This window comes from Kalmanozyma brasiliensis (assembly GCF_000497045.1).
Source record: "Kalmanozyma brasiliensis GHG001 unplaced genomic scaffold PSEUBRA_SCAF3, whole genome shotgun sequence".
Classification (NCBI taxonomy): domain Eukaryota; kingdom Fungi; phylum Basidiomycota; class Ustilaginomycetes; order Ustilaginales; genus Kalmanozyma; species Kalmanozyma brasiliensis.
The window spans coordinates 2069493-2094929 of record NW_015961970.1 but is presented as its reverse complement, the minus strand read 5'-3'; the positions used below and the strand labels follow the sequence as shown (position 1 = coordinate 2094929).

The following is a 25437-nucleotide window of genomic DNA, read 5'->3' as shown; positions in this document are numbered from 1 at the left end:
CCTATCAAAGCTTCGGTGGGGGGGACCATTATTCTTCCGCTTACCCTCATCTCGGCGTCTCTTGCCATTGGACCAGGTGACCTCGCCGATAAGAGCCATCCCATTCTCCATTAACAATCAGTCATTCATACCACCTTTGTTTCACCATCAAGAATGACCATGCAGTGATTCTCCAGTTCGACCTTCGAGCCGATTGCCCCTATCTGACGACATGCACGTTCACGGCTGGTGTTCCCAAAGAGCACATCACGACAACGCTGTACCTTTCGCCTTCTCGCAATCCAACCCCTCAACCTCGCCCTTGAACCTTTCGCACGTCTTCCGATCCGAATTCCTCACGTCTGGCAACTCTTTCGTCCTGCTGTGCATCTCGAGTGTATCCTGCAGGCTCATCTCTGCGGCCGCAGCAGCGATGAGAGCGTTGCCGACGCCCATGCCTGTGAGCACTTTTACGTACGTTGGAATGTGTCCTGCCTGTTGGAGCTGGTTCTGTTTCTGGCGGAGCACAGCTGCTTCCAACGCTGTCAGCCGGTCGTTCACCCCGATAGAGGAAGTCTCTCGGGCGTCATCGGCGAGTCGCCCGCTGGGAAACCGACTGAGGGCGTCTTCAAACCCTTCCCTCTCCCGAGCGAGCTCGACAAGCGACTCGTCAGCCCTCTTTGCTTTCCCTCCCCCGGGCCGGTCGCTTCGATGTTGCGCGGCTGCGTTGGCGCGACCCACCGCCGATCGCAGCGCCTGCAGCTCAGAAGCGTGCCGGTGGCGATCCGCGAGGTTGAGCGCGTAACCCACCTCATACGCGCCATTGACCAGCGTTGTTAGGCCTGCCACAACGCCCGCCGTCCATTTTTCGGCTACCCCCCATCCCGAGGCGCTTTTCGCGGCCGAAGCGATCTCTGCATCCAGCTGAGCGAAGGGGTCGAACGGACGAGGGGATTCGGCAAGCGCCGTGTCGGGAGTGGTCCTGGGAAGCGCCACAACGCGGCAGACGACGAAGAGGAGCAGGATGAGCTTCATGGTTTCGTCAGAACGAGGTAGGGGAAGATCGGAGTGACTTCATGCGGGGGCCGCTATAAGTAGGGAGAAGACCCGATTGCCGCCATGGGGAGCTGGTCTCGTAGATGCGTTGCTATGCACCGAGACCACCCGGTATCGCAGACACACAATTGCTTCGCCGAGCCCCAGCACGGAGCAGTTCTAGACCCCAACGCGCATCGGTGCCGCAGGACAACCAATATTGGCACCGTCAGATCACCCTGAACAGTGTCTTCTCAGAGGGCACGACCGACATGAGGGCTCTCACCCCATTTCTTTTCCAAGACCTCATCTCCGTCTTGGACCAGGCAACCTCCCACGACAGGAGCACTCCGCATGTTCCGCAAACAACGTGCTCTTCATTCCAAGCTTTGCACTATCATCCTGTAACAGCAACCTTTTCCGTCTTGCCTCCCTTCTCCTTACCCTTCACCTCACTCGCCACCCCCGCCAGCTCATGCAACCGCCCCTCGGCAAAATCCATCACCAGACTGACCACCTTCTTCCTCCTCTCCTTCATAACGCTCCTCCTTGCGTCGGCCATCCTCTGCACGCTCCTCGTCACCCTGTCCCTATTTGCTCCTGCCAAGCGTGCCGCCTGAGCCAGTTCGAACATGTGTGATCCCTCTCCACCTGCTTGTGCCTTGATGAGCTGTTTCTGCACGTACCCGGTCGACCTTCTTACCAGGTCCTGCAACACCTTATCCGGTTTAAGTCCGGCATCGAGGGCGGTCTGCACGGTTTCTTGGGCGGCCAGATACCTCCTCATGGCCATCAACGAGTGAAAGCGTGTAGCAACACCATGTGCGTCTTTGTCATCCACGGGTCGATCCACCAACGAAAAGTTGCGTCGACCGGACTGGGCGGCTTCGATGATGTTCGCCACCGTGTCGTCCACTCTGAAACCGTTTTCGGTGAGCTCCTTGACCTCGTTGCGTGCGGCCTTTGTGTTTCCCGCTCGAACATACGCCCGGATCAACGCGGTGTGGATGCGCAGTGTCGGCTGGAGACCCGTCACCTCGACCGCGTTGGCTTTGAGCCGCTGTGCCTCGTCGAGCTTGCCCACCGCCGTGAGCCCTTCGATGAGCGGGGCGATGTGCATCATGGTCGGCTTGACGCCGTGCGTCAGCATGGCGTGGTAGACCCGTTGGGCGGAAAGGTAGTCGCGCCGCACGACGGCGTAGACGCGGATTCGCATTGCGTATGCTTCCGGCGTCAGTGGTTGACGCAGATCCTGGGCAAGAGCGGGCGTGTCGGTGCCAGCATCCGCAGGCCCGAATGGCGATGCATCTCTGATCAGCCAGTCTCGCAGCTCGTCTTTGGAAGATTCTCCGGGGCTAGATTTGGCCATCAGCTTGCTGCCGACACCCGGTGCGTCGCGATGCAGATCCGTCGACTGCTGCGAAGCCAACACGACGCGCTCCGGTACACCGAGCTGGTGCAGCAGATCCGACAGCGAGCCGAGCCGGCGATCGCGTGCCGTGTGGCGTGCCTTCCAGTCCCTCTCCCCCGGCAGCAACCGCCGGAGCACATGGATCGACTCGAGCGCATCCTGGTCGATGGTCGTAAAGATCAACCGGGCAAGTCCGCGCAGTACGTGCGCATCGGTCGGATGACCGTGCCGCAAAAGATGGACGACGATCCGTCGGGCCGACTCAGGCGAGCCGATGGCAGAAGCGCACTCGAGCAAAATCCGGTAGTGTGAGGTATATGGAGCGATCGGGATGCGCGGCGAAGAGGGAATGTGGAAGTCGGACGAGGGCGACTGTTTGGTCTCGGCACTGCCAAAGTGAGGTAGCCCGAGCGCTTCGGTTGCAAACGACATGGCGAGGACGGGATGACCCGCATTGAGGTAGGCTGACATGACGTGCGCAGAGGCCTGCTGAAGAAGCCGGATAGACGCTGGGTGATCGTCGCCGTTGTTACTGGCGAGCGACACTGCCAATCGAAAGAAAGGCAGTGCTTCCGCAGGACGACCGAGCCGACCAAACATCTGCGTAAGAGCGACGTAGGTCTGCACATTTGGCCGAGGGCTGGGTCCGTCGATGATGGACGGATCGTCATCCTGCTTGGCCGCATCGCCAGCATCGTCTGATGTGAGGCGAGTAGGGATGCGAAAGATGCGCAGAACCATCAAGACACCGTCCACGTCCAGCTCCCGTGAGAGCAACAGCAGAAGATGATTCACCACGTTCAGCGTCGGGCTCTGTACGATCTTGGCATCCCTTTTCAGCATCGCTGCGAGTGTCGGCCGAAAGCTTTGGAAGCCGCGTAGGATGGTGAGCCAGGCCTTGGCGTCGACTTTGTGGCCGTGCTGCGGCATTGTGCGCAGCACGTCGTTGACCTGCTCCACGTCCTGACGACGCACGTGAGTGCGGAGGAGCAGATCAAACGTCTTGCGCGGAACGGGAAGGCTGGCTGCATCGAATGAGTCCCAGTAGCGTGTCACGTCGGCATCCTTGGACTGAGCAATGAGAGCGCGCAAGGTGAGATGGAGCAGCTCGGCATCCGTTTGGCCATTGTGATACGACCGGGCCACCTGGCAGATCTTGAGCACCGCATCGTAGCGACGGGCGATGCCTGCGTGTGCCGCGAGCGCATGGAAACATTGTAGCGGTAGCACGCCGATGTTGGTCTGAACATAGTCGAGGAAGGTCAAGAGTCGAGCCAACGAATCTTCGACGTCCAGCTTGACATAAGTTTCTGCTGCTTTGCCGGCTAGATACAGCGCCACCTCCGTATCTTGATGTTTGCGGAGAGGACGTTGAGGATTGGCCCAGATGAGCTCTCTGGCCTGACGCAAGGTCTCGGCTAGGTGTTCGGCGTAGTCAGGATCAGATCCGCATTGTGAGATGTCGTCCAGGCTGTCGAGGATGAGGAAGAGCTCGTGTCGGAGCGGATAGTCGTCTGGCACATCGAGGTTCCATGACGATTCCGGCAGCCATGCAGCAGATGCCTTGATTTCGTCTTCGTATAGTGCTGGTGCGTCCTCGGGAAGAAATTGCCGTCTTAAAGGAGGGCTATATCGGTTGAAGTCCATCTCCCTTCTCCATTGCGTGCTCGGGAACTTTCTTCGCCAGTCGGACGGTCCGGCAGCGGATGAGCTCAAGGAATCAGCTGATCTTCGTATTGATGGTTCTGATAGTCGATCACGCTTGTTGAGGTTCCAGATGTCTACCTGAGAGTTTGCCAGTTGGGTATCATTATTGGCGTGACGGTAGTTCAGAGTCGGTGCTGTCGCTGGCTGAGAAGGAGAGCCGCGAGTGGGAGGAAGGCGAGAAGGGCTCGGCTTCTTTTGGGCGAACCATGAAGTGGCGTATGAGCTTGGTACCCTGGCAGAAGTATGTGGCCGGGAAGCTGACGAGGAGGAGGAAGATGCCGCAGTAGCCCGGTAGCTTCTCCTTGCTATTGGTGGTCTCTCGACAGCTGGGCACAGGAAGGGTGGTAGCACGGCCTCCAGCAGATCGCCTCGGAGACCGGCAGAGCGATTGAGACCATCTCGAAGCGTCCGCCTTCCTGCTGTTGCGGCCAACCGCGGCCCGCCGAGCATTACGGTCTCGGCTACCGTCTGCTGTTCGCCAACACCATGCGGGTCTCGAAGTAGCGGCTTAAGCGGTTTGGGGCAGAGCGTTTATGTGAATGTCGAGCGGAGTATGTGTGACGGGCACACGAGGCTGGTGAGGTCCGCTTGAGTTAAAGAGTGGGCGCAGAATAGAGTCCTTGAAACTGCAAAGAGGGATGATGAGGATGATGTAAGTCTAAACTTGACAGGGTTCGGAAGGACGCTGTTGGTCGCGTGCACCGACTTTTTTGGCTTTTCGCTTCAGGAGCACACACTTCTTCTTGAACCTCACAAAATCATCACGGGTCTCGGAAGAGCATCCTCAACTCCCTTTTTGCGTGCTACAACATCATCTCTCACATGGTGACCCGGTTGTCATGACAGAGCCATCGCAGTAAAGCTAGCGAGTCCTTTGGTTCCCAGTCCATCCCATCCGAGGGGCTCTTTGTTGATCGATCATCGAATTTTGGTGCGATAGATGACCTGTCTAGTTTACAATGGTGATGGAAGCTGAGAATGCTAATGATGGTCTCGACGGACAATCGAGGAAGCCTTAGACTGTGATACGTAGAGATGATGCGAAAGGATGCAAGGCGAGGTCGATGTATCTGCTTCATGCTACTGGTGATGCAGAGACAGGCATGGTGACCTTGCGATAGTTGAGACGCTTTGCAAAGGCGCCCTTTCCGAGGCGAATGACTGAGTTTCGCCTCTTCCCTGGCAGTGGTGCTGGCTGAAGCTCTCGCTCTTGTCCCGCAAATGGTCTCCTTCCTGCCACGGGCTTTGTCAAGAGTCTTCCTCGGGGCTTGTTGTCACCAAAGCTCTCCATCCTCTCCTGATCGACCCGTCTCGGGCCGTCGACAGCCACCGTCGCTTTGAGCCGCAACAGATGATCCTGTGCCATGCTGACCAGCTTCTCCCTCGCCTCCATGCCACCGTACTGCACCACCTTGGTGATGTTCTGTCGTGTGATGCCGTTGAAGCGGGTGTCCTGTTCCATTGTCGACAGGTCGAACTGTCGTCCTGTGAGAATATCGTCTCCGCCTCGCCTCGTGATGTGGTCGTACACCTCCTTGGCCAGCGTACGCGCAGTCATCTGCATGCGCAAGTCGAACGGGTTGTCCACCAACTCCAGGATGGCCCGTGGAGCATGGTCACCTTTGCGGTTGCCGTGCAGGTGAATGCGGGTGTATCCGCCCGGTCGGTTGGCGTATCGTTGTGCGAGCTCTTGCAGCTTTGGCAGCGTCTCTGTTTGCGAGAAGAGGTAGCCTCTTGCGCCATAGCCTGCTTGTGTTGTGCCGCGCTTGCCGAGCGTGATGATCTTCTCCGCCTCGCGAGCCGCTTCTTTGGCCTTTGCTACTGTGGTCGAGATGCGTTCATGTTGGATGAGGGAAGAGACGAGGTTGCGAAGCAGGTGATTACGGTGCGATGATGTCCTAGACAGCTTTCGGAATGCGAGACCCTTCATCTTGCCGTCGGAGTCGAGTGAGGGTGGTGATGAGCTCCGGCCTGATTGGTGTGTTCGACCGAGGCGAAGATCGCTTCTTGATATTGTTGGGTTGATGTGCGAAGCTTGACTTGAGGTTCTTCTTGCTCAAATTCTTCTCGGTCGAGTGACGGCTGGCCGAGCGCGGGCTTCAACGGAAGCTTTTTCTGCGCTGTGACGGCGGGCTGAGCAAATTCATCGTTGGCACAGAGCCAGCCCGATCTGACCCTTGACCACAGCTTTGATTTGAAATCCAACACTTGCACGTATGTGGATCGGCTCGCCGATTGGGGAAAAGGACCGTCAGAAGCTCAGAATCGACCAAGCTGCAACAAGTCGTCCTGAGCGTCGCTTCCAATTTTGATGATTTGATCACCATCGCAACTTGGCTCAACATCAACACCATCACCGTCACCCCTCGTCGACACACCCACCTCCCACACACATATCACAATGGTTGCCGCACTCCGAACCGCCGCTGCATCGCTCGTCCGAGCTCGTGCACCTCTGGCCATCGCCCGCCAGGCCGCCCCCATGGCTCGTGCTGCCGTTGTTGCTCCTCGCTTCACACCCGTCCGCTTCTACGCCGCTTCGGCAGGTCTTTCCAAGAGCGACATCGAGAGCAGGATCCTCGACGTGCTCAAGACCTTCGAGAAGGTTGACCCCAGCAAGGTGCGGTTTTCATCTCGGCCCGTCGTAGCAGGCCCCATGTGGAGTGATTGCGGCTATGCGCGGCCGGCCTCGGAGGCAACGCATAGCTTCCGGATGGCTGCTCCCGACGTTGCTGCCACACATCTGCTGTGAAGATGTAAGATGAGTGCTGACGCCCTATTCGCTTCTTTTCACTGCGTTTCGTTGCTACAGGTCTCCGCCTCGTCGTCCTTCACCTCGGACCTCGGCTTGGATTCCCTCGATGCTGTTGAGGTCGTCATGGCTATTGAGGAGGAGTTCACCATTGTAAGCATTCTCTGCCGGCCTTTTCATTCCTGTCAGAGGAACCTTTGCTAACTTTCGTCTCACTTTTGCAATCTGCAACGCAACAGGAGATCCCCGATGAGGAGGCTGACAACATCACCACCGTTCAACAAGCCATCGACTACATCGGCAAGACCCCCGAGGCCGTGTAAAACACCCAGAACATCACTTCCTGTTCGCATAGCTCGACTTCGATGATGCAGCTCTAGCGAGAGACTGCGCTGTCCGGTCGCTATTTGCAAATCAAATACATCATAGCCTCCTGCATCTCCGCCGGCGGCATCACTAGCGGCTCTCATTACCAAGAGCTCCCATCGGCACTCGACAGACATGAAGGCAATACTTTGCATATGCGATTTCTAATGTGAAGATGTCAGGGCGATCAAAAGCCGAAACTGCCGAAGTCGAATTCTTGGGCTCCCTGTTGGCTGTTGCTGGCGGCGGCAGTCTTGAACACGCTGATGCCCTGCTTCTTTGGCGCAGGCGCTTCCTCCTCCTTCGTGGTGCTCCCGGTCTCGCGTCCGTTCGCCCCTGCAAGGCTGTCAGGCTCTGCGGTAAGGTTCGTTGAATTCGCTTCTGCTTCTGACTGCTTTCCTGAGTCCTTCGATTGAGACTCTCGGGCGCGCGCGTTCTCCGTCTTATCCTTCGCAGCCGAAGTCACTGCCGCGCCAATGTCGAGGTCATTGATGATGCTCGACCTGCGTCGGAGCAAGCTGCTACGTCGTAGGATCCTTGTTGGGCTGCTGGGAGGCGACATGGCGCTTTGAGACATGCGACGGCGATGGCGAGTAGGGCTGGTTGGCGCCGCATCCTCTTTGGCACGTGGTGCGCCCTGATCTGTGAGACGCATCTCGCCGAACGGGTCAGTACTCTCTGCGATGCCTGCCTCTTCTACACGCGAGAGCGTTTCCAGGTCGTGTTTGGACACGCGATGGAAGAGAGTTGAAGCGCTCGACACCGATGGTGGCTCGAATTGCCAGTTGCGCAGCAAGCTGAGCCCGATCGAATGGCAACCCATGCGGCACAGAGCCCGGTTGGTGTTGAGAATAAAGTCAAAGACCTTCTTCTCCGGGATATCGTAGAGGCCCTTGATGGTCTGGAGCGACTTGGTCCGAAGCTGCTGGAACAACAGGGCCAGTCCAGGGTCGTTGTTGCTGTCGTTGCCACACGTGACGCTGGTGCCGACCAAGCTGGCAATGCTTTCGTCGGCAAGCATGTCTCGCAGCGGAGTGACGATGATGCGCAAGGCAAGATCTCGGCGCTTGAGCATCCAGAAGGCCCAGCTGCCCATCCAACGATCGCCTGTCTCAAAAGCAAGCGGGAGCACCCGAGTCTTGAGCAAGTCTGTGAAGACGGGTCCATCGTCGGAGCCCTCCTGAATCCTTGCTAGGGCAATGGCGAGCGGAAGATCGTCCAAATTTCGAACGCAAACATTGACGGCGTCGCGCAAGCTGTCGCCCAACATGAAGAAGGACGCAGCGAATTCGTAGCGTCGTTGGCTCAGGAGTGCAAAGGCGTTCTTCTGGGCTGCTGTTCTCCAGCGCTCCTGGTCGAAGTCTTTCGACAGAAACTGCAGCATCTTCTTCTGCTCAGGATGCCAGACTGCTTGGCGCCAAAGACCCTGCACTACCTTGCGCTTGCCGAGCGCGAAGTAGATCAAGGAGCACTTGACAGGATCACGATCTTCGCCAGACATGAATTGGGCTCGTGCCACTGCTTCCGCTTGCGTGCGTAGCGCAGTCCGGTTCTGGAGCCAGATGAAAACGCCTGTCGCCTTTGCTGCAGGCCAGTCGAGCTTGTTCCTGTGGGCCGACTCGACAGCAGCGACCAGCGTTTCCTGGTTCTGGCTATGGAAGGCCCACAAATAGTCGCGAAAGCCGAGTGCAGTACTCGAAGCTGCGTCTGCTTGCGTCGATTGCGTGGCGCCGTTGAGCATCTGGCGCAGAGCCAGCGTATACCGCAGACCCGATGCATCCAAGCTTCGATGTTCCTGACTAGCCTCGCCGATGGTTTTGATAAGGCTGACGAGTACCACAAGATCTGGCTGTGAAAGGTGAGGAGGATGGATGGCCTGGAGCCGCCGAGCCAGGTTGTCGATTCTGTCGTTCGCGAAGAGGTCTGCATCGTCTGCAGTGTCCGATTGACCAGGCTCGTCAAAGATACTTCCCTGCAAGCTCTGCTTTGAGGGTGGCGCGGTTCCAACGGCCTCGTTGCCTGCTGTCGAATGATCTTGAAGAACAATGTCGAGAGGTACGTCCTCAAACACCCACGTGTTTGTGACTTCTTGTGCGCTGCAAGCAAGGACGGCCTTCTCCAAGTTGCCGATGATGGCTCTCGCCAACGCCACCTTGCCCCAGACCGCACATTGGAGCAAGAAAGTCGGATGGTACTGGACCACAGGCCCTCCGACCTCGGCGATGAGTTCAGCGAGGTGCGTCTTCTTTGCCTCGGTCTCATCTTTCCAGGCGGTCTGGACCCACGGTCCGTACACGAAGAGCACAGCACCGGAAGCGATGACAAATTGCTCTGAGCTGAGCCAGCAGGCGGCGCCGATCCTGCTCGGGGTGCAGGTGCGGAGGTCGAGTCGAACCAAAAGCTGCCACTGAGGGGTCGCTTGTGCTTCCTGAGAAGACCTGCCGGGAGCGATGATGTCGACGAAATGGCGAAAGACGATGGCCAGTGTATAGGACGACAGAGGAGACGGCGACCAATCCAATGCAACAATCGGATCCTCCGCTTCGAAATCTTGCCTGTGCTCCACGCCTGAACTGAAGGAAGTCGTTCGGGAATCAAACACGACCAAGGTTTGCTTCTGCTGGCTGTGACTATACACGATCGCGACGAGACCGTCCTTGTTGCAGCGCACCAGCCGTGGCGTGCCGTCGGAGGTTTCCCGGTAAGTCGCGGCTGCCGACCAACGAAGCTGACCAGATGCATCAAGCGTGGTTTTCCATACAGTGACGCAGCCAGAAGTGTCGGCGGTGACGAGGCTGAAATTGTTCCCGAGCTGGCCAGATGAGGCAGTTGATGAATCTGCAGAGATAAGGTGACGATGCGGCTGGCTATCAGGCCACAAATGTGACGTCTGCCTCGCGCTAAGGCACAGGTCCTCCTTCTCCTCAAGCGTCCATGCATGCACAGCGCCGGATTCGGTGACAGCAATGAGGACATCAAGGCCGCCGAGCGGACCGATTGCAAGGTGCTTCGTGTTTCCTTCACATTTGAAGGACGCACTGGCTCCGTCCGATGTCCTGCAGACCTCTCCAGCTTCATCACTGCTGAGATGAGCTATGAGTGAGCCATCGCAGGAGATCGCCGTGATTGCCGAGGACCGCATTGAGGTTTGGCAGTGAAGACGGCCTTCCGGTCGACTTCTAGATGCATCTGACGTCCACGTGATGGACTCTTTGGCCGACGAGCTTACCAGAAGTCTGCCATTCCCTGATCTTTGCAAGCACTCGATCCGACCGGTATGCCTGCGCACGCTCGCGGCCGAGGTGTCGGAAGTAGGCGACGGTCCGCACGGATGGCAAACATCCTGCTCAATGCCCAAGCCCCTGCCGTCGAAGAAGGTTGCCGGGTTGATAGCACAAGCCATGGAGACGCCGTCATTGTGCTGAACGTGCAGGGTCAGCGTTGGCACAGTACTTAATGCATCTGGTGCAGCGTGGAGCGGGAGGGCTTTGACGCTGCTGATGGTGTCGATGTTGTATGGCAGCGCAAAAGGAATGCGCAGCACAGTCAATGCTTGCAAAAGCGTGGGCGGCCGACGATCGACATTGGCAACAGCAGTCACGCTGAGGAAGCCATCTTGCTCGAAAGAGATGAACATGTCTGGTGTTTCAGTGACCAACTGCTCCAATCTGCGTAGCCTGGTTCGCTTGAGGTCCATGTCGAGCTCGAGCGTGTGCGCATCTAGGCCGGTGGAGGACCCAACACCTAGCTCGGCCATCTGAATCTCCCTTTGCAAAGCTCTCATGTTTGCGCGCAATGCAGCACATACAGTATGTGGGTCCAGGTAGAAGGTCGTTGGAATGTCGGCAGAAGCGATGGAGATAGGAGCTTGGACGCTGCACCAGAGTCGAAGCTGAGTGGGTTCATCGATGACAGGAGCCCAGAGCCTGGCTACACCGTCGGAAGCATAGGTGACCAGCACGTCGGCCTGACTAGTCTGTTCGGGTGGTTGCCTCCAGACCAGATCTGTGACAGGCCGCGCATGGTAGAGACGCTGCTGCAAGATGGGCGGTCTTGAGGCTCTGGGCTGGTATTGGAACAGGAGAACGTATTGACCCTCGTGCGCAACGGCTGCGATGCTGGTGGCGTCAGGGGAGAACTTGGCGATGCTGATAGCAGCAGGGACGGATTTGGTCCAGAAACGTCGCCATATTGGAATGTCGAAAGAGTCTAGCCTCCAGAGTGAAAGGCTGGTAGAGCTGCCCACGAGAAGCTGACCGTTGACAATGTCGAGAGTGGTGACGACACCTTCGTTGATGGTGCACGTTGAGTGTACCCTCCATTTGCGCGATGGGCTCGAGGAAGTGGCTTGTGCATACCAGATGCCTATTCGATGGTCCATAGAGGCGGCGAGGAGGATCTGATCACGTTCTGCCGAGAGGCCGACTGCGGTGCAAGTGATGCATTGGTCGGTGTTTTGCGAGCCTGAAAAGGCGTCCCAGAATGGCAGAGCTTGGTCGAAGCGCTGGTCTCGTGATAGCACGCAGACTTGGTCGAAGCTTGCTTTGACGGTCAGGCCATCTCTGGCTTCCCTTCCAGCGAGATAGGTGACATTGTCGCGACGTGGCCGGCTGCGTATTGCAGCGCGTCGAGGGCTTTCTGGCTTTGAGAACAGATGCTCAGTCGTGCCCAACACCACTTGAGAGGGTCGTGAGCATTCCGCTCGAGGCTGAATCGAAGCCATTGGAGCCAAGGGAGCTGGGACGACTAGCACCTCGCTAGCTTTGCCTGAACCAAAACGGCTGCTGACATCGAGTCGTGCCTACGCCAAGGGGCTTTGAACCGGGTGGACCGAAGACTGAGCTCGTCTGGCTGTGTGCCTGTTTCGGCGATGACCGTGACTGACGAATCGATGTGATTGTGACAAGAGCGAAGGTGAAAGGTGCTGAGACAGTCGCATGCACGTCACGTCCAAATGAGCCGGAACCCTGGACACCGTGCGAGCGAGCTGGCGTCGGAACTCGGCGTCTTCGCAGGCTGCGCTGCGCAACCTGATATTTTAAGACTCGAAAAGGTGTCGCTCGAGCAGAGGGTCTTGGAGGTGTTGGCGCTGCGTGTGAACATCCTTTCGTGATCTTCTTGGTGAAAGCTCAGTTCCGGACAAGCACCTGCATTCACTCAGCGCAGCTTTTGCCGACCACCTTCTCTCACTCACATCACTTGTCATTGACTCACTCTGATCCGGTCAGCGCCTACACGCACCTGCTGCATCATCCTTTCCGAAAGACCCGGGGGCCAGCTTCGAGCCTCGCATTCTCGGTTTTCGTTTCATCGAGCTCATCTCACCCTTGGCTGAGTCCGCGTGGTGGGTTCGGCGCAGCCCGCTTCTCTCCAATCCTTCACTCGCTCCCTCCTTACTTCCACACGTTCACCCTGGCACTGACCTGGTCCTGATCTCGATCTTGTATCCTTGGCCAAGACTCCATCTCTACTGTCATCAGAACCGCCATAATGACGACCGAGGCTCCTGCGCCGCTTCGTCTCTACCGATCGGATGTCGTCCATCGCAAGCAGGGCATCGATGCAGAGCACAAAGTGGGCATGGTCTCACGCTGCTACCTCGACGAAATCGAACAGGACCCCACCACCTTTGCCCCGACCGGTCTCGATCGTCAACTCAAGCATGGAGAATACGGTGTCCTCTGGTATCCCTCTGGCAAGAGGCAGATCGTTCCGTCCACCGACCTCGTGCTGGTCGACCGAGTGTTTGCAACGGGCTCCACTTGCAAGCGCTCCCTCAGCGACGCGCAATCCGGCGTCGTCACGGGCGCTACCAACACACTCAAGCTACAACACCTCTTCAGCAGGGAAGAGATCGCTCACCCCGTCCCAGCAGAAGACATCGTCAAGGCCCACTACCTCAACCGTGGAGATCTTGTGATCAGTGACGACTGGATAGGAGAGATTGATAGCGTCGTCGAAGAAGCGCTCGTGGGCAACCCAGACAACGACAGGCTGATCAGGGTTTGCGAACTGGACGGACGACTGCTCCTCGGCAAGATCCCCGCGGAGCATATGGCTGAGAGCGAGGTCGGCCTCAAGCTCGTAGCACTCGGCATCAGGGAAGCCTCCATCGTCGAGATCACACAGAGTGCCTTGTACATCAACTGGCTCGCCATCAACCAGAAGCTCAGCCCGGACGAGCAGGCCAAGCGACCCAAGCCAAAAGCGCTCTGGACCGACTACAACAGGTTGACCCTGGTCCAAGCGTTCTGCGAGCGCAACCACGAAATCGGAGATCGAGTCATCTTCCGAAGCAAGGAGCTCAAGGACAAGCACGGCGCAAAGATCACTTATCACGGACGTCAACAACTTCCCGTCGATGTGATGCTCATCGTTGGCACCAAAACCGAGCTCGACGTTCTGTGGCAGGACGGCACTCGCACCAAAGAAATGGCTTCCGACATGATCCCACATGTCAATCTCGACGAGCACGAGTCCTGGCCGGGCGACTGGGTCTACTGGAAGTCGGACGACCAGGGCAGCGTTCCTCGTGTTGTCCAGAGCATGGACCCGCTTGAACGCACTGCCGAACTCCGCGTGCCCCTCTCCGAACCAGCCGAGATCGAGCTCGTCCCCTCGCTCGAGATCGACGTCCAAGGAGCCGACCACAGCGTCTTCAGCCTGCACCGCGGCGACTCGGTCTTGATCTCAGAACGCCCCACCGGCTGGCCCGGACCCTTCCTCACCACCGTCGGAGACCCCCGTCCAGACTATGACGACTACAAGATGCACGACGACCTCATGAAAGCCGAAATGTCGCTCGTCAAGGTACCAAATCGTGTCGCCTCCAAGGCAAGATCCGCCGCCGCAGCCACCGACATCGACTGGTACGGCACTGTGGAGGATCTGCTCCTGGATGGCACATGTCGCGTCCGCTTGCCCACCGGCAGAACCGTCGTGGAGAAGCTCGACAAGCTGCAGATCCTGTCCGATTCGCAGTTTGGTATGCACGAGCACGCCATGCTGGATGAAGACGGGCACGATCCGTGGGACATGGATGCCGACTACGAGGATGATGACATGTATGACGACGAGGAGGATCTCGACGCCATGTGGGTGGATCAGGACGGTGAGATGGTGGCCAACGGCAGGGACGACTGGGAGGACATGTCGGATGGAGCGCCCGAAGTGGCCGAGATTCACATTGACGAGTCGGAGGAAGACTCGCCATCATCCGCTGACACGCAGGACGCGACCGACGCTGCCACCGTCGAGAAAGCGCTCGAAGCCGTCGTCCCCTCGATCGACGCCGCATCCACCTCCGAGCCCTCCGTACCCACCGAGCTGGCCGGCGCTAGCACCTCCACCGAGTGGAACCAGTTCGCCGTCCTCGAGTCCGCCCCCGTCTCGCACCACTTCTACTCCAAACCGCTCACCTCCCAGCCCGGTCCGCAATTCTTCAAGCGTCTGCAAAAAGAACTCAAGGTCCTCGCCAGCTCTCTTCCGGAGACGATCCTCGTCCGCGCCTACGAGGACCGGTCGGACCTCCTTCGCGTCCTCATCATCGGTTCCGAAGGCACGCCGTACGAAAACGCACCCTTCCTGCTCGATTTCCAGCTCACGTCCGATTTCCCCTCGAAACCGCCTGTGGCGCACTTCCATTCGTGGACCAACGGTCACGGTCGCGTCTCTCCGAACCTGTACGAGGACGGCAAGGTCTGTCTTTCGGTGCTGGGCACGTGGAGCGGCGTAGCAGAGGAGAATTGGACGCCGAGCAAGTCGTCGTTGCTCCAAGTGTTCGTTTCCATCCAGGCGCTGGTGTTGGTGAGGGAGCCGTACTTCACCGAGCCCGCGTATGAAAAGTTGAAGGGCAAGGAGGAGAGTCGGGTGAATTCGAGGATGTATAACGAAAAGGCGTACATTTTGTCGAGGGGGTTTGTGAGGAGGGTGCTGGAGAGCAAGGTCGAGGGGTTCGAAGATGAGGTGGCGATGTTTTACTACTCGAGGGGTGGGTTGCGGAAGGTCGTGGAGAGGGCCGAGGGGCTGTTGCGCGTCAGTGCGGGGGAGGGAGAGAAGCAGCCGGAAGAGGAGGGAGAGGAGGCTGTGCAGGGCCTCACAAAGGGTGGTGGCATCATGCTCGGTCGGACGGTCAAGGCGCTCCGCACCATGCTCGACGCGAGCCAGTCCAAACCCTAGTCGCATCAGCATCCCTCTCGGTTCAACTCATCCGCATGCATTTCGCAATCAATCGTACAATGTCACTCCACACGAACCCCGTCCATGCATCCTGACCAACATCGTCACTCGCCATCAGTTTTCGCAACAATAACATTTCATGACATCTTGACGAGGCGCACAACGGAGGAAAAACATGACGGGGGGAAACCCGGAGGATGAACACGGTGGGAAGATGAGGACGTGTCTAGTGGGCTGAGGAACACAAGTGTGCAGGGAGCGGAAGTCGCTGAGAGGTGGAGATGGTTAACGAGTGGAGTTGCGACCCGGCTGAGATTGCAGCAGACGTGCGTGTTGGACGGAACGGAAGAGCCAGAGAGTGGGATAAGCCTCGCACCACTCGTCTCCACCTCGCGCGTTCAAACATTCCCGCTCAGCCTCGTCCCGCTCTCGTGACTCTCCTCATCTCCCAACTCCCCGCCGACGTCTGGGCCGATCAGAGAATAGCACAGTTGTTCTTCTTCTTCGACTTGATCGGGGTAGGCGCAAGAACGCTCCTAATCGCCTCATCAAAAACGCCCTTCAGACCCTTCTGCGTAAGCGCCGAGCACTCCAAATACTTATTCGCACGAATGTCCCTGGCCATCTGGTTGCCCTGGGCATACGTGATGGGTTGCATGCGTCGATCGCGCAACTTGGCAATCGTCTCGGGGTCTTCGCGAAGATCGAGCTTGGTGCCGACGAGGATGGTGGGGATGTTGGGTGCATGGTGCGAGATCTCGGGCCACCACTTGGTGCGGACGTTCTCGAACGAAGGTGGCGAGACGAGCGAGAAGCAGATCAGAAAGACATCCGTTTGTGGGTACGAGAGCGGTCGAAGACGATCGTAGTCTTCTTGACCCGCCGTGTCCCACAGTCCGAGAGACACGGGCTTGCCATCCACCATCACGTTCGCGGAGTAGTTGTCGAACACTGTGGGGATGTATTCGCCCTAGTAACGAGAGAAAGGTGGAGAGAGGAGGAGTGGAGGGTTAGTGAGTGATTCGATGAGAAGAGGGAGAGACGAGAGCGAAACGCACTGGGAAGGCATTGGTTGTATACGAGATCAGGAGACACGTCTTACCGACGGCACCGTCACCGACGACCACACACTTGATGGTCTGCATATTGCGGATATGAGGTCGACTCGCGGAAGGGTTTGGCGACTTTGCGATGAGGACACGTGAAGCTTCTCGAAACACAAGCTGGGACGTGATGCGATGCGCGTGAAGCTGCTGTGCGTGTCGAAGAGGTGCTTAACGAGTCGGCTACCGAGCTATGGCCAACAGATCAGAAAGTCGCGTGGCAGTTGCAAGATGTGCAAGCAAACTGTGGCGAGATCCTTTGATGGTTCGGGATGTGGTCCGCTCTGCGTGAAAGCGTGCCGAGCTTTGGAGCGACCTGGTGCGACGATCGGAAGACGAGGAATGCAATGCTGATGGAATCGGACGGCGGGAGCGATAAGCTGGACAAAGGCGATGCGGATCCTGGAGCCAAATGGAATCAAAGACGACACGTGATGTGTGCTGAAGCGCGCCGTGAATCGAAAGGAGGAGGGAAAGTGTTCGCTGCGACGAACGAGAGCTCCGATGTGCACACGAAAACGCGAAGTGTAGAAGGTGGTGGTGACGAGAAGCCAAACAGGGGTGTGCGGCGGAAAGTGACAGATTTGGAGGTTTGGGCAAGCGCGTGCGACAAAGAGAGCGGAGGCGAAGCTCGAGCGTGGGCAGGGCATAGAGCGGTGGTGCGGCGCGAGGCCAAGCAAGGCTGGGCTAACAGGGGTAAAAGGCGAGGCAGCTCCCTCTCTCTCTCTCCTCTTTTGTCTGAAGCGCGTCTTTTTGTTCTGATTTCCAACAGCGCACGACCCGAGAGACAGAGAGGCCAAAACTCAATTTGGCACGCACGCTTCGGTGTGGGTGGTGCGCGTGCTTGTGGGTGCCAACACGCAGGCTTGCATTCCCCTTAGGTTGACAGCAGCACCTCTTCTCGTTGTCCTCTTCTGCGCATAATACGTCGGCTTTGGGGTCTGTTTGCAGCACGAGACATGCTCTCACAGCTTGTATTCGTATCGCGCGAGCCATGTGCCGACTCGTTTGGCAGCTAGTGAACTGAGAAGAACGGCTTGAGGCCGACAACCACGAAGGTGCGGTGCTGTCAGATGTGCCAGTGCTTCCCGGGGTGCCTCGGACAAGCATTCGCCGGCTTCAGGCGTGCAAATTGAGTCCAGACTACTGTCGACCTTAGCGGTCCTATGAAACGCTATGAGATCTTGACGGATCGGCACGCTCGTATCGGGTCGCACTTTCTTCTTGCCTTGCCGCTCCACATCATCCTAACCCGTATTGGACCATCCTTCTCTTGACCACCGAGCATCCCCAGAGCACTTCTGCGACAGCGTGCGGTCGTCAAGATGGCGTCCGTTGGTTTCATCGACCTGCCACTGCAGGAGCAGATCGGCCTCATCGAGCAGCACGAAGCCACACACCGTCTTTCCAGCCTCGACAACGCCGTCGCTTTCGAACTGGGTTCGCTAATCCGCACTTTCTTCCTTGCCAAGTACGACGCGGCGAAAGAGGGCATCGTGATCTCGATCGCGCTCTTCTCTGGACACACGCTCTTCTCGTGCGCCGTTGGCAACCCACGAAAGCTTGGGCCCGACAACTGGGACTGGGTCAGGAGAAAGGCTAACACCGTCAGAAGGTTCGGTCTGTCCAGTTTTCTCGTTGGCCGCACTCGCTTGCTCAAGGGCAAAGAGCTCGACGGGCTAGGACCCGACTATGCTGCTCATGGCGGTGGTTTTCCAATCAACGTCGAGGGATGCAGCGCAGGGCCAGTCGGCGCAATCGTCGTGTCCGGCCTGAAGCAGGAGGACGACCACTATCTCATTGTCAACGCGCTCGCTGATTTCCAGAAGAAGGATCAGATCTAGTCACACCTCACTCAATCGTAAATGAAGCATTGCATCTGCAAATCACACGTCCGTCATCGTTCGCAGCGACATCGAGCCAGAATGATCAGATAATCGACCTCGTGATGAGAGGCTTTTGGATTGCACAACACAGCTAAGGTGCGTGTGAACACAGTGCAGATGATGTGGGATGGTGCGAGAGAGTGCGTAGGGGTGTGTAGGTGCGTTGAAATGCTGATTGTACACGATCCTGACGAGGCGAGTCCTCGAAACAGGACGAAGGGACGAAAGACTGCCGAAACCAAAAGAGCTTGCGTTCGATGGGACACGACGACCTAAGCAGAGCGATCGAGGTGGAGTTCCGACCTACGATGCTAGCTCACCGGACTCGAGCTGGGAGGGTGAAGTGGTGCACATCGAGAGGAGTGCAAGCTGTTTATCGGAGTCGTCGGGCCTCACGCTCGGACTCGAGGAGAGCAAGGATGTCGTCGGCCTTGACGGGGCCCTTGACGTTGCGGATGATCGATCGGCGGGTCTCGTCCATGAACTCGACGCGGACCTGGATGATACCACCGCGCGAGCCTGTACGGCCGAGAACCTTGGTAACCTATTGGCGGGAAGCAGCAATGGACAGAAGAGAGGAAAGTCAGTGATACCGTTGCGAATGGCATGGTTGTCATGGGCGATTAAGCGAGCATCGAGTAGAGAGCAAGTCTTTGAGCAGAAGCACGGAGCAGGAGCAGTGGTAGCGGCAGAGTGAAAAACGAGGTGTCGAGAATGAATCTTCGTGCGCTTGGACGCTGAGCCATGCATACTGAAGCCGCGATCATCGCTTGGCGAGAAGAGCGATGTGGCATGGGGTGGAGCGTGACGATTAAGCCTAGTTTCGTCTGAGATGATCTACACTTGTTGGTGCCTCGACCTCTTCCAAGTGCTGACAGCGCGATGCTGATGGCGCAAGTGGTCCCCCGTGGTCCAACAAACGGTCCTTCGCAAAAGCCTGACGTTCGTCGCACTGATTGGACCGACACCGTCCGCGCATTGCCCAGTTGAGAGATACGCCGAAGCGCAAAGTCTTCATGCAGGTGACTTCGTGCGCTGAATCTCGTCGCGAAATGTAGCGGTCGTGACTTAGCGACCAACACATCGCGAAGATATCGGTCACTTCCGTGACGAGAGCGGCCGCAATATCCTAGCCTGTCCTCTTCCATCGTGTCTGCAAGACCCTACTCTATCTGACCCCTATCCTGATTTGACTTGTTCTTTCGTCCGACCTCGAAGCTTCTCTGACATATGACGTCCGCCACCTTCCGAATCTGCCACTACCATGTCGATGCTGATGTCGTTGCTGGTCATGCTGGTGACTTCTGCCTGCTGATGTTGCTGACTGCTGATGCTTCTGCTGCAAAGATTGTCGGATGCTCCCTATCTCGAATGCTGCTTCTGAATAACGTATGTGGTCGGCGGATACCTACACGAGCAAGCTTGACAGGGACCTTGGTGGACTCCATAATGACGATATGTGAAGGTGATGATGTGCTTAGAGGTGAGAGGAGAAGGTGGTATTGATGGCGAACACGCTGAGGCTTCCGGACTGGCTGTGAGGAATCTGGCTGGGCGCGCAGAGGGCTGAATGGGAGACTGGTGAGCTGCCTCGAAATTCGAGGTCTGAAAATCAGCTGGCGCCTCGCATTTGACTTGGGTCGAAATTTGAGGGTCAGAACCGTCGGATCCGACTGCCCAGACCTCGGCCGAGCTCATCGCCACAGCTTCGACGCATTTTTCTTCTCCACGAATTGCGACCTGTCGCGTTAACATCTCTCTTTGAATACAACCGCATCGCGATCGTCGCCAACCCGATCCGTGTCTTCGCCGAGCCTCATCCGCATCGGCTCAGCTCGACGTAGCATGTCACACATCATAAGAAGCATGCATAGTGTCCATTGCAATCAATCAGTGAAGTACAAAAGTGCGAGTCCATCGTCATGAGCCCACAAGTTGCTACAGTCGAGCTAAGCCGGTGCAGCAACCACAACCTTGCTCAAGACCTGTTCGGCTTGGACGCTCTGAACAGATCGAAGCCGGTTCTGGATAAGCATGCGTAGAAGCGGGCCATCTGCGTTATCCCGATTACCATTCGTCGTCCTCTTGGGAATGTCGATGGGGGACGAGACGATTTGAGACGCTTCGTCTGGGTTAGGCACGACGGGTGCGTCTACACCTGACTGGCCGTGCTCCTCGATGACCTCCAGCACTGCCCTTTCGACACCCATGAGTCGCAGCTCGACACTGCGCCGGCGCGGCGGAATAGGCGGTGCACAACCCTGCACCCCCAGCACGTTCATCGCATCCGACCTGCGCTTACCACGCGACGACTTGACACGGGTCATCGTCGCTGCGGCCACGGACCCATTAGCGAGAGGAGGAGCGACGGTGCCAAGACCAACATCGAGGCCCGAATGGCGTCGCTGCATGCCGGGTCTCTGCGACCGCTTGAGGCTGCTCAAAGCACGTTGCTCCGCTTCGTACTGCATGCGGAGGCCTGGCATGTGCTCGAATGGTGGCGGGCGCAGGCGACCGGTCGCGTCCTGGTAGAAGCGGTTGAGGGACGTGTGGGATGGAAGGAATCGGACGCCCGATGGCTTCTCTTCGAAGAGCTCTGGGGCGGGAGGGGTGACGGTGACCTCGATGTCCCCGAACATAGCGCGGAGGGCACCTGATGGCGATTCATCTTCTGTGGCATCTTTAGAAGCCTGCGCAATGCGATCCCAGATGTCCTCCAGTGTCGCCGGTTTCGTCTGACGACGACCACCCCGTTTGACAGAAGCCTTACGCTTCGGCACAACCACCTTCTTGCTCGGACTCGCTTGACGGCGGACCTCCGAACCACTAGCCTCACCCTCGTCACTCGACGTGTCGTCCTCGACCCGGATGCGAACTGGGATGACAATCGTACGCGTCTGCTCGACCGATTCAACTGGAGCTGGCCCTGGTGACGTAGATGGTCGCGGGGTGTAGTCGTTGTACCAATCGTCGCCGTCGATCCAGATGAAGTCGTCCTCACCTGTCTCTGTGACGATGGCTTTAGCGATGCGCACACGACCGATGCGCTTGGGTGGACCCCACTGCGTCGTCGGTGTCACTTCGTGCTTGACAATTGGCGAGTTGGAAGCGTCAACGGTATCGCACTGTTGCACGATGTTGACAGTCTGAGTGACGCCCACGGTAGTCATCTCGGCGACCGAGGGGATCACAGTCGCGGGCGTCAGTGGGATGGTGTCCTCCGAAGGCGTCGGCAGCCAGACCCAGTTGCCGTCCTTGTCAAAGCTGCCGAGCGCGATGTTGGGCTTGGCATCGTCAGACGACAGGCTTGCGTGGCGACTGGATGGAGGGGAAGAGTCAGGGGTAGTAGTCGTATCACTCTCGGTGTCGACAGCGTCGTCGCCCTTGACCGTATCCGTGTCGCTGTCGGCGCCTTTCTCGGTGCGGTCCGAGTCAGAGGAAGCGTCTGCAGGGTCGCGGTGGTGGCTGACCGCGACGTGTAGGGCGCCGCTGAAGTCTTGCGCGTCTGTCATGACGTTTGGCGTATGATCGTGAAGTGCCAGGGATGGATGAGGGACCGCAATCGAGTCGAAGCTGGATCTGAACGCGCCTGTGAATTGTCGTTGAGATGCTGCCGAAGAGCTTTGAAAGGTAACGACGTGATGTTGACGTACTGAATGTGTCAGGGGTGTCCCTGAAGGAAGCTGAAAAGTCGAACCGGCCCGAGCGCCAGATCAAAGAATCTGATGTCGTGCGTATGCTGAGACAAGCGCTTTGACAAGATGAAGGTGAGAGACGATGAGAGGGAAATGCGCTCGCCTCCTCAAAAGGCAGGTGGACCTTATATGCAGATTACCTACGATCTACGTGAGAGGGGTTACGCGCGGGGTCAGAACACGGACGTCAAAACACGCTCGCGAAGAGGACTGTGCTGGGCAGAGGGGTGGAATGAAGACCGCAGCTCTCGGCGGCATAAGGGCTCCCATCGATGGATTTGAAATGACGCATGCGAGCCTTGACCCGGTAGCTTAGCGCCTTTCATTCCAACCACGGCCCGAATCCTTCCTGGACGCTTACAACGCTGCAAGGGGCGATCAGGCCGTGTCTGCGCTGAAGGTGAGCATTTTCAGCGGCCCAAACGGGAGCGAACAGGCACGCATACGAGAAGCCACGCGGACCGCATGCAGCCCTACCCCCCTGATCCACATCGAGACCAGGATCGTCCGATCTTCCGCGAACTTTCTTTCCTCGTCTCCGTACTGACGCAGCCTCGAACTCCTCGACGGCAGCCTCTCCTGCTTCGATGAGCGTAGCTTATAGCATCGGCGCAGTCCTGTTGGGAGCAGAACGTGAGAAAGAGGCGCGCGTGTCGACGCATCCAACGCAACAGCTCATTTCGAGCAGCCCGCAGAAATTACGCGCTCTCCAGGCCTTGGCGATCTTGCACTGTTGGACGCCTCGAAACTCTCCCTCGGCTGCAAGGCTGCAAGGACTTGCCCTTTTCATGGCGCAGCTGCCCTCGATCTATCGAGTGGGACAGGAATGTGGCCCGACGAACATCTTCCCACGCCCCCTCGCGTACGCTCTACCCTGTAAGGGCATTGACTATCAGCACGCCCTTGTCGGACATTCTTCTCATCGATCGACGCGTGGTCTGATAGTCGCTCGGTTTATATGTTCGTAATGCAAGGGAATACACGGGCAACTGATGACGGGATATGTCTACGATGTGAAAGGGTGAGACCGAAAGGTCGCGAAAGTGGACGCGTTTGCAGAATCAGTGCTCCACTGCGGCGCCATTTGCCTTCTCGGCAGCAGCGATCCTAGCCGCAACCGCCAAATCCGCCTTCGGCCCCTTGTTGACACTCAAACTGCGGGTCGGGGTCGCTGCGCCCGGTGGGGTCGTGGCCGGCTTATCGTCCACCTCGCCCGCCTCCCTCCTCTTGATCATCTCCGACTCCGAGATCATGTGGCTCTTGGGGTGCGGTGGCTGGTAGTTCTTCTGCATCGCCAGCTGCTCCTCCAGCAACCCTGCGGACGCCGCGATGAAGCCGAGGAACGGTGGCGACGGATTGAGCGGTCGAGAGCAAAACTCGGGGTGCGCCTGCATACCCACAAAGTACGGGTGGTGGCGCAACTCGGCGATCTGCATTCGCTCCCCCTTCTCGTCGCGTCCGACAAACTTGAGCTCGTCCACCCCGACGAACATCTCGGCGGGCGTAAAGCCGGCAGAGGAGAGCCGCGGCGATGTGAACGGCGGTGATGCTGCAGGGATGTCGTTGGGGATCTTTTGCGGTGCAGCTTTGGCGGATGGGTTGGAAGCGGCGGATTCGATGCGCTCGACGTAGTCCGGGTTCACCTCGTAGCGGTGACGGTGACGCTCCCATACGACGGGCTGTCCACCGTACAGCTGTCGGATCTTGCTCCACTCCTCGGTGCCCTTTTGGAAGATCGACGGTCGCAAGCCGAGACGCATCGTGCCGCCGAGATGTGTCTTGCTGATCTCGGGCATGTAGATGATGACGGGATCCTTGCAGTGTGCGTCAAGCTCGGCAGAACCGGCAGTCTCGATGCCGAGCACGTTTCGCACATACTCGATGACGGCAATCTGAAAACCGAGGCAGATACCCAGGTAAGGCACCCTCTTCTCTCGCGCCCAGCGTGCTGCGCTGATCATGCCCTCCGTTCCACGCGTTCCGAATCCACCAGGCACAAGGATACCCTTCGCCGAACAGAGCGCCTGCCATGCTTGGTGGTACTTGACCGGGTTCTCGCTCTCCGCAGCCGGCTCCAGATCGCTCGACTCGACCCACTTGAGCTCGAGCTTGCGGTGGCAGCGCAAAGCTGCGTGTTCGAGCGACTTGACGATCGACATGTACGAGTCGTGCAGCGATGTGTACTTGCCGACAAGAACAATCTCGACCTTGTCGATCATGCGATCGTGGCCGACAGTGAGCTCTCGCCATCGGGTTCGAAGCTCGCGCCCCTGCTCCTTCATGGGTCCCTGGACCTTGACCTCGAGGCCGAGACGCTTCTGGAAGAAGCGGACCATGCCTTGCTCCTCGAGCAGCAATGGCACGTGGTATGTGGAGGAGACGTCGTGGACGGCCATGACCTGCTCGGGACCGACGTGACAGAACATGGACAGCTTGTTGATGACGGCTCGTTCGAGGGGAACAGGGCAGCGGGCGGCGATCATGTCAGGGACAAGACCGAGGCCGCGGAGATCGCGAATGGCAGCCTGGGTGGGCTTGGTCTTCTGCTCGCCACCAATGACAGGGACGAGACTGACGTGAATGAGAGCAAAGTTGTCGTGGCCGACACGGAACTGGAACTGACGCATGGCCTCGACGAAGGGGGCCGACTCGATGTCACCGACGGTACCACCGAGCTCGATGATGCAGACCTCGGGCGATTCGCCGCTGCCATCGACAGGTCGCTGCGCGACACGCTCGATCCAGTCCTGAATGGCGTTGGTGAGATGAGGAACGATCTGGACCGTCTTGCCGAGGTAGTCGCCCTTTCGCTCCTTCTCGATGACCTCGCGGTAGATCTTGCCGGTGGTGATGTTGTTGTCGCGGCTGAGGGTGACGTCGAGGTATCGCTCGTAGTTGCCGAGATCCAAGTCGGCCTCTCCGCCGTCGTCGAGGACGTAGACCTCACCGTGCTCGGTGGGCGACATGGTTCCCGCATCGATGTTCATGTAAGGGTCGACCTTGATGGCGGTGACACGGAGACCAAGGGTCTTGAGCAGAAGACCGGTGGACGAGGCAATGACACCCTTGCCAATACCGGAGATGACACCTCCACTGACGACGATGTACTTCATCTTGTCGAGTGTTGCTGGTCCGCGGGGGGAAGATTATGCAAGGTTGGACGGAGAGATGCTAGCTGAGATCCGTTTGAATGCGACTAGTGCGGCTGCGACGACCTCGAATCGCAGTTTCGTCGTTAGTGCAGTGTGGAGATGCTTCTTCGTCGATGCGTTGAGAAGGGGTGAAACGAAGGAGCGATAGGATCTACGGATGAGGTAGGAGGTAG

General features: G+C 58.0%; 11 protein-coding genes across 11 annotated transcripts; 3 read left to right on the top strand and 8 right to left on the bottom strand.

Annotated features, from left to right (window-relative positions):
* Nucleotides 1-246: 246 nt before the first annotated feature.
* On the bottom strand, nt 247-1014 carry PSEUBRA_004628 (uncharacterized protein; the record flags this gene model as incomplete). The annotated part of the gene is made up of 1 exon (XM_059465342.1): nt 247-1014. The coding sequence occupies one exon, from the start codon at nt 1012-1014 to the stop codon at nt 247-249; it is 768 nt and encodes a 255-aa protein (XP_059321535.1).
* Nucleotides 1015-1411: 397 nt separating this feature from the next.
* PSEUBRA_004627 (Pentatricopeptide repeat) lies at nt 1412-4072 on the bottom strand (the record flags this gene model as incomplete). The annotated part of the gene is made up of 1 exon (XM_016438166.1): nt 1412-4072. One exon carries the CDS (start codon nt 4070-4072, stop codon nt 1412-1414), a length of 2661 nt encoding a protein of 886 aa, XP_016291699.1.
* A 1135-nt stretch (nt 4073-5207) lies between these two features.
* Nucleotides 5208-6062, bottom strand: PSEUBRA_004626 (Ribosomal protein L17; the record flags this gene model as incomplete). The annotated part of the gene is made up of 1 exon (XM_016438162.1): nt 5208-6062. One exon carries the CDS (start codon nt 6060-6062, stop codon nt 5208-5210), a length of 855 nt encoding a protein of 284 aa, XP_016291698.1.
* Nucleotides 6063-6533: 471 nt separating this feature from the next.
* Nucleotides 6534-7207, top strand: PSEUBRA_004625 (Acyl carrier protein-like protein; the record flags this gene model as incomplete). The annotated part of the gene is made up of 3 exons (XM_016438152.1): nt 6534-6752; nt 6945-7037; nt 7124-7207. The coding sequence occupies 3 exons, from the start codon at nt 6534-6536 to the stop codon at nt 7205-7207; spliced, it is 396 nt and encodes a 131-aa protein (XP_016291697.1).
* Nucleotides 7208-7437: 230 nt separating this feature from the next.
* On the bottom strand, nt 7438-11631 carry PSEUBRA_004624 (RAVE complex protein Rav1 C-terminal; the record flags this gene model as incomplete). Its single annotated transcript, XM_016438135.2, has 2 exons — nt 7438-9978; nt 10480-11631. 2 exons carry the CDS (start codon nt 11629-11631, stop codon nt 7438-7440), a joined length of 3693 nt encoding a protein of 1230 aa, XP_016291696.2.
* A 1109-nt stretch (nt 11632-12740) lies between these two features.
* On the top strand, nt 12741-15428 carry PSEUBRA_004623 (Ubiquitin-conjugating enzyme, E2; the record flags this gene model as incomplete). The annotated part of the gene is made up of 1 exon (XM_016438146.1): nt 12741-15428. The coding sequence occupies one exon, from the start codon at nt 12741-12743 to the stop codon at nt 15426-15428; it is 2688 nt and encodes an 895-aa protein (XP_016291695.1).
* A 475-nt stretch (nt 15429-15903) lies between these two features.
* Nucleotides 15904-16573, bottom strand: PSEUBRA_004622 (Small GTPase superfamily; the record flags this gene model as incomplete). The annotated part of the gene is made up of 2 exons (XM_016438129.2): nt 15904-16398; nt 16487-16573. The coding sequence occupies 2 exons, from the start codon at nt 16571-16573 to the stop codon at nt 15904-15906; spliced, it is 582 nt and encodes a 193-aa protein (XP_016291694.2).
* A 1283-nt stretch (nt 16574-17856) lies between these two features.
* PSEUBRA_004621 (protein of unknown function DUF336) lies at nt 17857-18375 on the top strand (the record flags this gene model as incomplete). Its single annotated transcript, XM_016438147.1, has 1 exon — nt 17857-18375. The coding sequence occupies one exon, from the start codon at nt 17857-17859 to the stop codon at nt 18373-18375; it is 519 nt and encodes a 172-aa protein (XP_016291693.1).
* Nucleotides 18376-18790: 415 nt separating this feature from the next.
* On the bottom strand, nt 18791-19865 carry PSEUBRA_004620 (Ribosomal protein S28e; the record flags this gene model as incomplete). The annotated part of the gene is made up of 2 exons (XM_016438139.1): nt 18791-18961; nt 19830-19865. The coding sequence occupies 2 exons, from the start codon at nt 19863-19865 to the stop codon at nt 18791-18793; spliced, it is 207 nt and encodes a 68-aa protein (XP_016291692.1).
* A 501-nt stretch (nt 19866-20366) lies between these two features.
* PSEUBRA_004619 (uncharacterized protein) lies at nt 20367-21929 on the bottom strand (the record flags this gene model as incomplete). Its single annotated transcript, XM_059465341.1, has 1 exon — nt 20367-21929. The coding sequence occupies one exon, from the start codon at nt 21927-21929 to the stop codon at nt 20367-20369; it is 1563 nt and encodes a 520-aa protein (XP_059321534.1).
* Nucleotides 21930-23173: 1244 nt separating this feature from the next.
* PSEUBRA_004618 (CTP synthase, N-terminal) lies at nt 23174-25225 on the bottom strand (the record flags this gene model as incomplete). Its single annotated transcript, XM_016438128.1, has 1 exon — nt 23174-25225. The coding sequence occupies one exon, from the start codon at nt 25223-25225 to the stop codon at nt 23174-23176; it is 2052 nt and encodes a 683-aa protein (XP_016291691.1).
* Between the last annotated feature and the right edge of the window lie 212 nt (nt 25226-25437).